Source organism: Hyla sarda, chromosome 2, assembly GCF_029499605.1.
Source record: "Hyla sarda isolate aHylSar1 chromosome 2, aHylSar1.hap1, whole genome shotgun sequence".
In the NCBI taxonomy this organism is placed as follows: Eukaryota; Metazoa; Chordata; class Amphibia; order Anura; family Hylidae; genus Hyla; species Hyla sarda.
In genome coordinates, this window is record NC_079190.1 from 159,447,775 (window position 1) to 159,463,921 (window position 16,147).

The 16,147-nt window shown below is 41.8% G+C and overlaps 1 protein-coding gene across 5 annotated transcripts in view; it reads left to right on the forward strand.

Moving 5' to 3' along the window:
• The window catches only part of FARP1 (FERM, ARH/RhoGEF and pleckstrin domain protein 1), a 217,819-nt gene that overhangs the window by 111,421 nt on the left and 90,251 nt on the right, over positions 1-16,147 (forward strand). For all 5 annotated transcript variants that reach the window (XM_056555628.1, XM_056555629.1, XM_056555627.1 and 2 more), the window contains exons 3-5: positions 10,467-10,571; positions 12,015-12,057; positions 12,652-12,730. In XM_056555628.1, coding sequence (XP_056411603.1) covers positions 10,467-10,571; positions 12,015-12,057; positions 12,652-12,730 — 227 coding nt within the window. The remainder of the gene's footprint in view (positions 1-10,466; positions 10,572-12,014; positions 12,058-12,651; positions 12,731-16,147) is intronic.

A 16,147-nucleotide genomic window follows, 5' to 3' on the forward strand; every position in this document is an offset into this window, starting at 1 on the left:
TTTTACTACAAATCCCATAATTCATTTTTCTCCCTCCCACACATCAGCCACCCCACCCATTGAAACATAAATGAGCTGCATCCATTCAAAGACCTGTGGTTTTCAATGCATTAGTTGCAGATTGATCCACCCATTGAAGCAGACAGGCTCCCTGTCATCAGCTGACTAGTGAGTCAGGTCTCGGCCGCATTGCAACCTGGTAAAAATCTGAGACAACAGTCATTCTGTATGCTGGTAAAAATAAATATTGGGGTGAAAATCACATAAGAATTGTGAGAAAACCGTCACACACAGGTACAGACAATATACAGTGGTCCCTCAACATACGATGGTAATTCGTTCCAAACGACCCATCGTTTGTCAAATCCATCGTATGTTGAGGGATCCGTGCAATGTAAAGTATAGGAAGCTGTACTCACCTGTCCCCGTTGCTCCGGACCAGGTCCTCACCGCTCCCGATGCTGTTCCAGGGGCTCCCGATGCTGTCCCGCTGCTCCGGTGTCTTCTTCGCGATCCTCCGGCTTCTTCCGCATCTTCTGCAGTGTCCGGTCCTTGCTTTCTGGTGACGTTATTACGCTGCTGCGCCGGCACGGCGTGCGTAGTGACGTAATAACGACGCCGGAAAGCAAGGCCCGGACCCTGGAGAAGATGCGCAAGACACCGGAGGATCGCGAAGTGGACCCGGAGCATCGGGAATAGGTAAGTGAACCTGCTGGGGCACATTACACTGCTATCCGACAGCAGCTTAAGCATTTTGCGCTGTCGGATAGCAGTTAATGCGATGGCCCCGACATATAAAAGCATCGTATGTCGATGCGGACATCGACATGCGATGGCCTCTGAGAGGCCATCGTTTGTCGATTTTTATCATATGTCGGGGCCATCGTAGGTCGGGGGGTTACTGTATTATGAATTACACTGACTATACAGCCCCTGTAGCATAGTTAAATAAATAAAAATTCCTGGAATACCCCTTTAATCTACAGAAGCCTCGCACTTTGCAACCCAGTATGAGCATGTAGAATAAATGTTTATTTGGTTCCTGCTTACGCATTTAAAACAAGGATAGCTTAGTTCTCCTTAGGCACACCTCGCTGCTATTTGTTTTTTGTTTGTATCTTAGTATTCACAGTTGTATACAGGAGCTACATAAAACCTGAGGATGTTCTTTGCACTACTTTGCCAGTCTCATCACTTTAAACAATTCATAGCATAGCAATCTGTACATGCTAATATAAAGTCATGAACGCACCTTTTGAAGGTTATTTGCTCTATTAATCTTTATCTTATCTACCGTTTGTGTTTAGTATATATCTATTTTTTAAAAATAGCGATGGTATAACAGGGTTTCATGATCTGGATCTATGGTCTCTGTGGTCCTTCAGTTGTTGCAAAGATACAACTCCCTTCATGCCTGGACAGCCGTAGTTTTGTAACATCTGGAGGGCCACAGTTTGTAGACTACGTATCTAGATGCATCACTTGTTCTTTTTACTTTAAACTGTCCAATTCATTCCTGGTCATGTGAAATACTGCAAGGCCTTGTTACTGTTAAAAAGCATCAATATTTACAAACAATAGATCTTTTACTGTTCTAGACAGAAGTGCTTAGAACTGGCCATGTTTACCCTCAATGGTCTGTTCACACTGCCATGCAAACCTCCAGCTGATGACAGTGCACTTCCTTGTGACGAGGAGCATGCTTGAATCCTCACGCTCATAGTGTTGCAGGACAGTAGTGTACTGCTTCAGGGAACACTGAGACAATCTGAATCCCTTGCAGCAGAATTTCTGCTCCATCCATGTGTAAATAAGAGCTCTTGTACCACACAGGCTTCCGCCTTTACACTAAAACTGTTCGGCCCGTCTAAAGGTAGCTTTGAAGTGTCAAGTGTGGTGTGTCTGCTCAGAAGGTGTAGTTTTGTGGCAAGTGTTCATATAGGGTTCAGTGAACCATCAAACCCTCAGAACCAGTCAAACCAGTTCCTTCTCTCATGGTTATCCTGTTTCATTACTAAAGCAATAGTTGAATAAAACCAACAGACTGATAAGACCAAAACATATCTGTATAGAAATATGCAAGGATAGAATAATAAGACGGCACTCACCACGGTCGTAACTTCATGTCCTTTATTCAGGAATAGCGGAGAGCAGAGGTGCGGTGTCAGGCAGGTATCATGGCAAGGACGCCGGGGACCGGCGTCCTTGCCATGATACCTGCCTGACACTGCACCTCTGCTCTCCGCTATCCCTGAATAAAGGACATGAAGTTACGACCGTGGTGAGTGCCGTCTTATTCTATTCTTGCATATTTTAGATTGTTTACCGTTTTCTTGAAGATTGAGCACCACTTAAAGGGGTTATCAAGCATAAGGTGATTTTAGTACGTACCTGGCAGACAGTAATGGACATGCTTAGGAAGATCTGCACTTGTCTTGGGCTAAATAGCTATGTTGTGAGATTACCATAACACTGTGGCTAGCTTTTTTTTGAACTTGTATTTCCTGTTTTCAGTTTTCTTTTTTGCCTACAAATCCCATGATACCATTTTCCTCCTTCCCACACATCAGCCACTCCACTATTTTGAAACATAAATGAGCTGCAGACCTGTGGTTTTCAATCAAGATGCCTCCAGCTGTTGCATTACTTGCAGATTGCTCTCTCCACCCATTGAAGCAGACAGGCTCCCTGTCATCAGCTGACTAGTGAGTCAGGTCTCGACCGCATTGCAAGCTGGGAAAAATCCGAGACAGCAGTCATTTTGTATGTTGTTAAAAATAAATATTGGGATGAAAATCACATAAGAATTGTGAGAAAACCGTCACACACAGGTACAGACACTATATTATGAACTACACTAACTTTACAGCCCCTGTAGCATTGTCAAATAAAAAAAATTCTGGAATACCCCTTTAAAGTCTTTGTTTTTCACCTGTTGTGATACTGCACACTCTCGGACTATCAGCAGTGCCGGTCTTTTTCTTTTTAGACTGATATCTGTATAGAAACCTCTGGTGCAGCGGTCATGCGTACACCATGAAGGAAACCCGTTTTCCTGCCTTCTCTACATATTGCATCATGTTCGTAATATAAGAAGGCTGAATGGTGCTATTATACTTTGCTTTTCAGCCTGTACCATTGTGAAATTTAATATGAAGCCTGGCTAAACATTTTTTTTTTTCCCCTTTAATCTTTTTTTTTCCTGCAAAAACAAGGGGCATAGTGTGAGGTTTTAATGATTTTCAGCCTGTATGTTGGACGCATTCATTAAAGGGCTATGAAATCTGGGGGGTGACGTTCTCCAAACAGTACTGCTATGTCTCTTACTACCATACTAGATAATAAATGCAAAATCATTAAATTCCTGGCATGTTTATGGGTGAACCAAGACAGTTGAACTTTGGGTACTGTTTACACTTGCAAATAAAGATCTGTTATTAAATCTAAGGTGCCATATATAAATGATTGCAAATTTCATACATTTTAAGGAAATAAAATTAAAGGGGTACTTTTTTTTTTTTTTTTTTTTTTAAATCAACTGGTGCCAGAAAGTTAAACAGATATGTAAATTACTTCTATTTAAACATCTTAATCCTTCCAGTACTTACCAGCTGCTTTATGCTCCAGAGTAAGTTATTTTGGACAGTTCCTGACATGGGCAGAGGTGTCAGCAGAGAGCACTGTGGTCAGACAGAAAGGAAATTCGAAAAGAAAAGAACTTCCTGTGGAGCATACAGCAGCTGATAAGTACTTAAAGGATGAAGATTTTTAAATAGAAATAATTTACAAATATGTTAAACTTTTTGGGACCATTTGATTTAAAAGAAAATATATGTTTTCCACCGGAGTACCCCTTAAAATGTTATTTATTTATTTTTTATATTTGTGTTTTTTTAATTCTTTACAGAAAATTAATCTGGTCAGTAACTGTTTTTCAAATATTAAAAAGAAAATTGCATTAAGGTCCTTGCACACTGAGCGGATTCTACTGATTTTACAAGAGGCAGTTCTGATAGTGTCAATCACAAAGGGGTCATCCTGGTGTTGTGTTTATGTAGTGGGGATTACAGATTTGTTTTATTTGTAACCAATAAATGTAATGTTTTAACAAAATTGCACACCTATCTCACCCCCCCCCCCCCTTGTTTTTTTTTCTGGTACTGCACATATTTTTGAGGTAGCCTTATTGGGCATATATTTGTGCTGTGCTGGGAGTTGTAGTTTTGCAACATCGGGAGGTCTGCAGGTTGAAGAACACTGCTCTATACTGTATCCCTATGTCCGGGCTGCAAAAGGTAAACAAAAATAAAACTTTAACGCATGTTCCTACGTTGGCCTGACGCTCTTCCTGGGGACGTGAACATCGGACAGCCGTCAGCCTTTCACTGGCCGCAGCGATGTTCCGCCTCGGCCGGTGATAGGTTTAGCGCACTGTCATGTAAGAAGCCGGCTTCCTACAGGACAGTAGGCTCAGCCTATCACCGGCCGAGGCGGAACATCGCTGCGGCCAGTGAAAGGCTGACGGCTGTCCGATGTTCACGTCCCCAGGAAGAGCGTCAGGCCAACGTAGGAACATGCGTTAAAGTTTTATTTTTGTTTACCTTTTGCAGCCCGGACATAGGGATACAGCTATAGAATGTCAGCGCCGGCGGCCGCAACAAACAGGAGGACGAGGAGAGCAGCGCTTACAGGTGACGTGAGTAGTACCCAGATGGGGACAGCACAGCGCTGGGCTAATAATTAATTTGGGGGGGTGGGGGGAAATACCATTATATACCGTGGAACCGCCATAAGTTACAAAAATACAATGATACATATATTTGGTCATACCGCCCAGCCCTACGCGATACACATATTTGGCCATACCGCCCAGCCCCAATGGGGGATATTAAAGGGGTAGTCCAGTGGTGAAAAACTTATCCCCTATCGTAAGGATAGGGGATAAGTTTGAGATCGCGGGGGGTCCGACCGCTGGGGCCCCCTGCAATCTCTCTGTACGGGGGCCAGGCTCTCCGGCCAGATAGCGGGTGTCGACCCCCGCACGAAGCGGCGGCTGACACGCCCCCTCAATACATCTCTATGGCAGAGCCGGAGATTGCCGAAGGCAGCGCTTTCGCTCTGCCATAGAGTTGTATTGAGGGGGCGTGTCGGCCGCCGCTTCGTGCGGAGGTCGACACGCCCCCTTCCCGCGGGCTGTCGGGGCTCCGTAGAGGAGATCGCAGGGGGCCCCAGCTGTCGGACCCCCCGCGATTTCAAACTTATCCCCTATCCTTCGGATAGGGGATAAGTTGTTCACCACTGGGTCACCAGTGAACTACTCCTTTAAGCAGGCAAATGCTTTCTAAAAATTGGCCCATTTTAGGGATACATTTCTTTTTAGGAACATATGTAATAAAGCCCCATAAGAGCACTATAATGTGAATGAATTACAGTTAAATGGATTTTCTGAGGACATCTGTGTCACTGGAATCAACAAAGGTACCCTGCTACCCATTATAGCCATTGTGTGCTTACATGGCATGCTATTTAACCTTTCACCAAGCTCCCGAAACTAGTTAGCCTATAATTTGTACACAACCATATAGAAATCATTCTCTCCCAGATTCTACTTATTTTAGCTTAAAATTGTTGGGTGTTTCCATCCCAGATGAGCAGTAAGTGATTTAATGTCAGTTTCCCGATGGCTTGGTTGGCTTTTCTAAAATGCCATTTAGCGTTGGAGAAATGTATAACTGCACATGAAGATTTCTTGTGCTCAAAATAAAACTGTTGACATAACAAAAATGACAATAAAGCTGTACGCTGTATGCCTCACATCTTTGCTTTAGGACATATGAATCTTTCTTTATCACACTGGCAGAATTTATTTTAGGACGCACCATGTCTGTGGAGCGTTCAGAGAGACTGATAGAGATGGGGTTTATTTCACAGGCTGCCATAAGATTTCACGCAGCACTACAGGCTTGTCATTAGAATTATTTCCGCTTTTTATGCTATTGCAAACTACGGTATTATGACTGATTACAAGAGTAAGCTGGAGTAGTTGTCCATAGCAATCAATCAGCTTAGAAAAAGAAAGTAGAAGACTGGTTGGGTTGCTAGGGGCAGCACCAGCATTGATGGATCTCCACCATCATGCATTCCTATATCAAGGAGCATCAGAACAAAATGTTAGGATATTAAAAAAGTTATTTCAAAGGGCTACTCGGGATGAATATAATAAAGGTTTACAAATAACTGGTGCCAGAAAATTAATCAGATGAAGAAATTATGTTCTGTTTAAAAATCTTTATCCTTCCAGTACTCCTCAGCTGCTGTATGCTCCAGAGGAAGTTGTGTAGTACTTTCCAGTCTGATTACAGTGCTCTCTGCTGACACCTATGTCTGTGTCAGAAACTGTCCAGAGTAGAACCCCCATAGCAAACCTCTCCTGCTCTGGACAGTTCTTGACACAGAAAGATGTGGCAGCAGAGAGCACTGTGGTCAGACTTGAAAGAACTACACAACATTTTTTGGAGCATACAGCAGCTTGTAAGTAATTTGCATCTGTATAATTTTCTAGGACCAGTTAAAGGACAACTATTATGTAGAAAGACTTATAGGGGATAAGTTTTAGACTCACCCCACCCCCCCGTGATCTCCTGCAAGGGACCCCAGCTCTCCACAGGAACAGAGCATTTCAGTCCCCGCCTGAAGCAGCGGCCATTGCACCCCCTCCATGTATCTCTTGGGGAGAGCCGGAGATACAGCCTCCCGTAGAGATACATACAAATACGTTCCCGGGGAGATCTGGGGTCCCATGCAGGAGATCGCGGGGGGTCCAAGCAATCAGACTCCCCAAGATCTGACACTTATCCCCTATCCTTTGGATAGTGGATATGTTTTTCTGCATGATGGTTCCAAAACAATACATTTTTTTCCTCCAGAATACCCATTTATTATTTCTTATACACAGTGGACAGAAACATACTGTGCAGCATGGCTTCTCAATCTTCTTCTAATGAGGCCTGATGACATTTTATAACAAATTGCTCCACTCCATCTGAAAATTGTCTCCTGGATATTAAAATAAGCACAGAAATAGTCACTACTACTAATGCACACTAGACTTATTTGCTGCACCAAATCGGCACAGACTTTGCAGTAAAAATACTGCAGATAAGCTGTAAATTTTGTCCAGGTTTTTCCTTTTCTATTGATTTCAGTTGGGAAAACTCGACAAAATCTGCACCATAAATTGACATGCTGCAGATTTTAAAATTGACACTGCAGGTTATTTTCTGTCATGAAAATGTATGCGGTGTGTAGATACTGCATGAAGTGAATAGAGCCAAGTCATCCATCATCCTGAGGACATATGTGGTGCTGTTTTTGGAAGAATTTTGCACTTTTTCTATTCTTGGATAACCCCTTAAAAGGAATACTCTGCCCCTAGACATCTTATCCTCTATCCAAAGCATAGCGTATAAGACATCTGATCGCGGGGGTCCCGGCGTTGGTTTAGAACGCTGGGTGCGGGGGTCGTGACCTCACGGGCAGCTGCCATGCCCCCTCCCATAGACTTACATTGAGGTGGCGTGACGTCATAAGGGGGGTGATGTCACGACCCCTCACCACCCGCTCGAAGCGTTTGGAACAAAATTTTGCAAACGCTGGGGCAGTGGAGTACCCCTTTACGTGTACCATCTGGGTTTGATAGCCAATGTAATAGTGTAACTTTATTTCTTTTGATACCTATAAAAGATGATTTTTGGTAGACTGCTAAAAAGTATAGTTGGCTCCTGAAGTAAATATGATTTGTATAATTTTACCAAATAACAGTAGCATGTCTTATTCATGTGTATTAAATGTCAGTTGATTTTCTTTTTATTTCCTCATTCCTCAGAAAGTTCTCTCTTTTGTGTTGCAAGCAAGCTCTGTGATATGAATCAGTGACCTGGTCACATATGATGATATAGGGGTTATCTCATCTGGGAATCATGTTAAGTAGGAGTGTGGAAGTTGCTTGGGAACTATTTTTCCTCTTTTCCTCCAACTCAAATATTCTACCAAAAATAACTATAAGAAACAAAACCAGAAAGTACTGATAGGTGGAAATGCACATCATTCAGAATTTATACTGTAAAACATTATGGCAATACTTGCAGATCATCTCAATTCTCTATGGAAATGAGTTTGGGGTTTTAATTGAACCCTAGAAAGGACAATCACAAAAACAGACTGTATTGTGAAAATGTACCTTTTACTGAGAACAAATCTCGGCTGGAGATCAGCTGAAATGGTATGAATATCTGTGCAGTAAGTCCCTTTATGTTCCCTTTATATAATGCTTTTATCAGCCAACCACAGGAAAATGCAACTGCTTTGAAGTTTCTCGGTCACCTGATAAGTTATCATCTAGGAAATGGCCATCGGTTGTCATGCATTGTTTGGTAAAGCTTTAAAAATTTAGTTACTGGAACCTGTCAGCTTTTTTTTCTCTTTAATTCAAAGGCTATTTATCATTTACATGTTTTATAATGAAAGGGGTTATCCAGGAATAAAAAAATAACAAGCAAATTTCTTCCAAAAAAACTACCCCCCAAAAAAAACTACTCCATGTAAAACTTGGCTCCATTCACTTCAATAAAACTGAGCTGCAATACCATACACAACTTGAGGACAGATGTGGTGCTGTTTTTTTTTTACTAAATTCGCTCTGGTTTTCAAATCCTGGATAACCCCTTCAAGGGTAGCATCACACGTAATGGATCCGCAGCATATTTTACGCTGCGGATCCGCCGGTGACCCAAACCCTTTTATGCCTCCAGCTTTTGCCACCGCCTCCCTATGAGCAGCACAGGTGGCCTGCACTCTGACATTGCAGTGAAGCCACAGTGTACAGTGCAGTGTACTCATACATACATCACGGCTGCTCCGCGATGTCTGAGTGGACTTGGTGACTCGCAGGCCCCTGTGTGGCTGCTTGTTGTGGCGGATTGTCGCTGCGAGCAGGCCAGGGCTGGGGCAGCTGGAGGCACAAAATGGGTCAGTTCACCGGCGGATCCGCAGTGCAAAATACGCTGCGGATCAGTTACGAAAGGAGAATTTCGGGCTATAATAACCTAAGCATAGGGGATAAATGTCAGATTGCAGAGGGTCCGACTGGTGGGACCTCCCGCAATCTCCTGTACGGGGCCTCGGCTTTCCTTCTAAATGGAGTTTGTCGACTACTGGACGAAGCAGCGGCTGACACGCCCCCTCCATGCAGCTCTATAGGAGAGCCAGAGGTTCCCGAGTGCAGCTCTCCAGCTCTCCCATAGTGCTGCATAGAGGGGATATTTCAGCCGCTGCTTCGTATGGTGGTCAACATACCTCATTCAGTAGGAGAGCCGGAGCCCTGTACAGGACAGTCAGACTCCCTGCCATCTGACACTTATCCCCCATCCTTTGGATAAGGGATACATTTTTATATCCTGGAGTACTCCTTTTAGGCATCAAACAGTATCCAGTAAGCAAACATTGTGTGCATGTGTGGATAGATAGATAGTGACAGGAATGGTGAGATAGGAGTGTTGATATATTTTGAGAAAGTAAAAGGTGGTCAAGATTGCTATATCTCCCCAAGGCACCTGTCATATGTTGCTACCAGGTTTTTAAGAAGCAAATTTCTCATCCAGGGTTAGCTGGATAAAATATGGGAAATCCATGATAGTTCAAATTCCCAGACGACCATAGCTGCTAAGGGATTTTTTTTATGTAAAGACTGTTTTTGGACTGAATTTTTATGGAATGACAGGCAGGTTTGTAGTGGGACTTTTCATTATTTTCTTGGAAAGTCCGGGTTTTGTGTTGCTCAAATTAGCACAGGTACTGAGGACAGTTGGTTACTGGGTTTTAAAACAAGATGTAAGACTGAGGTTATAAGGAACTTGACTCCCCATTGAGAGTTGGAATCCTGAGATTTGCCTCAACAAGGCGACATTTTGACATGTGTAACACATATGATGACTGTTTTATTGGGTGGCTGGTAGTAAGCCACGTGTAAAGGCTTTAGTTTCGTTAAGCTGAAAAATAAAAACATGAGAAGCTATGTTTTAAATTTACTTCAGTGTCACTTTGTATACATACTTATATAAAACAACTTTAGGCTCTGTTGTCATCATTCTTTAAGGCTTTGTTCTAAACCTCTTGGATTCAGTGATATTCCTTAGAAAGACTAGTGCAGTATGAAATGCCATTCTTCCTGTCAAAACAACAGAACCAGATAGACCCTGTTATAACTCGAATTCTGCTCTTCTGCTGAAATCACAACAGTACCTATTAGTTACCTATTGCTTTAAAGGAGCTCAGGGGGGGGGGGGTAGTTTTTTTCTTGCAATTTTGTTTTTACATAAGTTTTTTTTATTTATTTTTTATTCACAATGTGAATTTGCTTGTTTTGATTCTGCCAATGTACCTAATGTTACCTTTCCTTATTATTTTAGCTAAGAGCTCCTGGAAAAGCTCTCCTAGATGCCGTTTGTAGCCACCTTAACCTAGTCGAAGGTGATTACTTTGGATTGGAGTTTCAGGACCATCGGAAAATGATGGTAAGTGTTATCAATGGATATCACCATCACATCAATGTTTTCACCATTATTAAACTTTACACAGCCCTCAAAGGAAAAACTGATAAAATAAAAAATATAATGCCCTATATATGTGAGAGGATTACTTGGGTAAAACCTTTCATTTTTGGAAATTAGTGGTGGTCTAATATCATGGACTTCACCATTGTTCTCTCATTGATCCATTGATGATCTCCTCTTATTGTAACCTTCATAATCTGTGTATCAATATGTTATTGTAAGAAGTGCAAAAATAACTTATTTTCTATGTATTTTTTTTCTTCAAGTTATTCTATTTCACAATATGAGAGTCAGATTATTGTTTTTATTCAGTAAGCTTCTGAATTTATTTACTGAATTTATTTAAAAGGCTGGATGACCACAATTTCTTGAGATTTTGTTGTTGCCCTGCAAGCTAACAGGCATTATGTGCTATATGGACTGGTCATTTGAGATAAGTCATGTGGCGAGTATATCATTATTGTACTTCTTTAGGTAGCCTGGAGATATACATTGAAATTTCCCTCAATTTATCTTTTGACTGTCTATAGTCTAATTTTAGAAATTGCGTACCAAAGTTTAGAGCTAGATGTTGCACTATAGGCTACGATCTTGACACCGTGCCCCAGCTCAGGGGCAGCCTATAATACCGTAAGACGCACTTTTTCTTCCCCAAAACTGGGGGGGGGGGGGGGGGAAGTTGGTGCGTCTTATACGGCGAATACACACCTATCGCGGCGGTCCCTGCGCCCATCAACCGCCGGGACCCGCGGCTAATACAGGACATCACCGATCGCGGTGATGCCCTCTATTAACCCTTCTGACACGGTGATCAAAGCTGACCGCCGCGTCTGAAGCGAAAGTGACACTAACCCGGCTGCATCGGGAGGGACCTTACCTGCCTCCTCGGTGTCTGCTCCGTGCCGGGATCCCCTGCATGGCCGGCTCTCTCCTTTGTCGTCATCACGTCGTCGCGCACCCCACCCGTTATCCAATAGGAGCGGCGTGCGTAGTGACGTGATGGCGGCAACGGAGAGCGAGGATACCGGGCAGCAGAGATGTTCCGGAGCGACGGAGACACCAGTTGTAGTTTTGCAGCATCTGGAGGTCCGCTGGTTGAAGGTCACGGCGACCTATACTTTACATTGTATTCTAGATTTTCATCATTTAAAATTGTGTGCGTCTTATATGCCGGAGCATCCTATAGGGCGAAAAATACAGTACTTGCACCATTCCTGGTGGTGCAAAGCATGTATGCAAATTACTCCAAACATCTTGCGCTTTTACAATAGCAAATCTGGCCCAGTGTTTTAAGTTAGTGAGAACTGTTGTGCCGTTGTCTAGGCCAGTAAACTATTGGTTTATGAGACCTGTAATAAAATGTAGTAAAATAGCAGCGCAGTAAAATCAGTGTTGTCATTTCAGGTATGGCTGGATCTGCTGAAACCAATTATTAAGCAAATCAGAAGTAAGTCTTTTATATTAATATTATTAACAATAATTATGATAATAATTATAGTAGTAGTATTTAATATTTTGTTTTGTTTAAAACTTGCATTTATACATTGTTGCTATTCTACTTGTTTTAGCTTGGGCTCATTAGCTGGATGTTCTGAGTGACAGAACACCAGGAGAATGATTCCATTTGTAAATATTTTGTTTATTTTACATGATCTGCATGCCAAATGTAATATTAAATCACCATGCATCAGCACGAAGGTAACAAGAATCAACAGTAGGATTACATCAGAAGTATAAAACCAAAAAAATGTGGTATAGAGTTGGCAAAACAGATGTTAAGAGTTCTTGCATCATATCTGCGTCATTCTCTTTTATAACAAAAAACACTTGTAGTGGCAAATTCGTAACACACTGGATGCAAATGTTCCCCAATGAACCCTTTTGAATTACATTGGTTTTCAACACTTTGTGTCAAATTTGCTGTGGAGGCTTAGAACAAAACCTCCAACGCAGATGTGAATGGAGATGTATTTATATAGTTTGTTATACTTTGTAGAAGTACTTTTATGCCTTATTGATTGTGGTTGTTTTAAAATTATAGGACCCAAGACTACTGTTCTAAAGTTTGTCGTAAAATTTTTCCCACCTGATCACACACAACTTCAAGAAGAATTAACAAGGTTTGTGCTAATCTATGTAGTTTCACCTTACAGCGACCACCATTGTGCATATCATTGTACCTTATTCTTTAATAGATGTTCTCATGGGTAGTTGTCTGCAATATAAACCAACCCCAAATCGTGCATTATTTGGTGAGGATTTATTGTAGATTTGCTGCTACAAAATTAGTTGCAGACTCTGTTAATGTTGTAGAAATAAAATCTAAAGTATTTAAACTCTGCAGTTGAAGATTTAGCTGTGTATTTGCATCATTTCCCCAGTAACTGTGGATTTATTGTTGTTATTGAAGTCATGGTTAAAATGTGCACTAAATCTGCAGCATGCACTGCTGTGGATCAGAAATCTGTACCACAGGTCAATGTCTGCATGGATTTTGTGCACATTTTTATGCTGTGTGACTAGATTTTTACAAATCCCATCCAAGTCACTACTGATTTTCTGATTTTGTGCACAGGAACCTTCTGAGGAAAATCCATAGCATAACTTGCAGTTTGTGAATATACACTTAGGGTTAGGCTAGGGTTCCACTTGGGTTTTTTTCTAGCGTTTTTTTTTTTCACTGAAAAACACCTGAAAAAATGCCAGTGCAATTTTCTGCGTCTGACATTTTTTCTGGCTTTTTTGCATTTGAGTGGAGGATGCAGTAGGAATGGGAAAAAAATTTTATTAAACATTTTTTTTTATAACAACATTTTAATTAATTTTTAATAGTGTGTGTGTTTCACTTTTTTCTCTCTATTTTTTACATTTTTTTTAGGTAGTATTACTACTCCAAGCATGGACCAGACTGTTCCATGATGGGAGTAGTAGTACCTGTACTAATAGACATATCGCCCTGGGTGTCACTCCTGACACCCGATGCGATAGTCCATAATATAGCAGAGATGTGGAGCGGCTCTAGACAGCGCTCGAATCTCTGCACTATACTCCGGCCAGCCAGTGATGTGAATAGAAATTCATATTTTTCCGGCCAGAGTGGTGATTGGCCAGATGGTTGCAGCCAATCCCTGCTCTCAAAGGGAAATATGAATGAGTGATGTTCTTTTCAGATTACTGGCCGGCCGCAGTATAGTGCAGAGATACGGCTAGCGCCGTAGCACCACTTGTAACTAACTAATAGTTTATCTACACAGGGTGCCTCCAGCTGTTTCAATACTACAACTCCCAGCATGCCCTGACAGCCAATAAATGTCCGGGTAAGCTGGGAGTTGTAGTGGTGAAACAGCTGGAGGCACCCTGTGTAGATGAACTAAGGGCGGAATTCCCCCCCCCCCCCCTCCCCCCCCCGCAGGCATCAGTGACGTGGTGACTGCTGGGGAAGTCTGCCTGGTAGTGAGCACACTGCCAGGCAGACAAAAGGCATTTTTAATATAGTAAAAATTAAAAGCAGGGAGGGGGTTAGGGATAGATTGGCAATAGGCAGGGACAGAATAAAAAAATAGGATGGTGGGAGCTACCCTTTAACTGCAGGTACTACTACTCCCAACATGGAGCACATTCGGCTCCATGCTGGGAGCTGTAGTATCTGCATTAATAGACAGATCGCAGCGAGTGTCACTTCTGACACCTGTTGCGATTTGTCTATTAATGCAGGTACTACAACTCCCAGCATGGAGCAGTGTGTGCTTCATGTTGGGAGTAGTAGTACCTGCAGTTAAGGAAAGATCACAGTAGATGTCACTCCTGACACCCACTGTGATCCTCCTGTATAATGTATAGATGCAGCCGGACGCTCTTCTATGGTCCCCTGCACTGACGTGTATATATATATATATATATATATATATATATATATATATATATATATACACCTATTCATATTTCCCACAGAGAGCTGTGATTGGCTGGAACCATCTGGCCAATCACAGCTCTCTGCGGGAAATATGATTAGGTGTGTATAAATACGGCAGTGCAGGGGACCATAGAAGAGCGGCCGTCCGCATTTATAAACTATACACAAAGGACCCGGGGTGATATGTCAGTTAGTACAGGTGCTACTCCCATCATGAAACAGTGTGTTCCATGCTGGGAGTAGTAGTACTACCTAAAAAATTTTAAAAATAAAGAAAAAAGTGAAAAACACACACACACACACTACATTTTTATTATTGTCGGCTACATTTTAAGTACCCTGCCCGCACACATCATAAAAAAATTAATAAAATTAATAAAAATGTAATTATAAAAAAGATAAGTTTCGTTAAATACCATTTTTTCCATCACTACTGTATCTTTTTTTAATAATTTTTTTGTTTTAATGGTACCCTACGAAATTTTATTAAAAAAGGTATCTCTAGCACTTTTTTTTGATCGATAAAGTCCAAAATAAAAAATTAAAACCCCCTGCAAAAATGTCAAAGTTAAAACCCACATGGTGTTTTTCTTGGCGTTTTTTTTTACTCCCGTAGGTTTCTACGGGTCAAAAATGCCACGATTTCAGGGGAAAAAAGGCCATAGGCTCTGTGTTTTTCTTGGCTTTTTTCCCCATAAATTCAAGCCTTAGGGTCACATGCTGCAGATTTTTTTTTGTAGCAGAAAATGAGCCAAGGGCAAAAGTGGGTCTAGCTGAAAGGGGGGGGGGGGGAGTATAACACTTTTCACATTTCTCCTTCCATCTGGATCTACTTCTGCTCAGTGAATCACTGGTCGCAGCAGTGTCTTCTCTCGTACCAGTGACTGTGATGTGTTGAGCCCACGCCCCTGTCTTTTTCCTGGTGCCCGGGTCCAATATGCCATAGTGTCTCTTAGCCAATCACTAGCCTAGGTGAGACCACTGCATCCAGAGATTCGCTGAACTGCATATTAGGCCCAGGATTCAGGAAGAGGATGAGAGCAGGATGCCAGAGGCACCAGGGGAGAGCAAAAGTTTATTTTGTTTATATCTGACAGAATAGGCATAGTTAAAATAGAAAACCCTCTTGCTGGATAACCCTTTTAAATCAGCCGAAAGGCTAATGCTTTCTATGGGCACTTTAGGAAGCTTCAAGGGAAAAAAAAAAGGAAAATTTAACAGCTGTCACCTTGGTTAATAGTAGTTGTGATCAGTTTATGACCTAGGAAAGTCAGTCTTACCAGACCATTCCATGGCGAGTTTAGCAAACCTCAGGAAACAGGTAGCCAAAACCTTTAAATATTTAGCAGGTGCTATATTTTTGGGTCTTCTTTTGTTGGTTTCTATTTAATTTATTGCCTGGCTCAAATTGAACTGGCTTCTGAAATAGCCAGCAGTACAAAGGTGCAATTGTGGTGAATATCTAGAAAAGTACTTTTTGTTTTTTTTATACAAGAGTTATGATTCAGAAAGGTAAAAGGCTAATTTCTGTAACAACAGTAATAAAGTAAGCTGACTGCAGACTTCAGAAATTGACGCTTTGTAAAAAGTAACATTTTTAAGCACCACTGCTTGGTTAACAAGA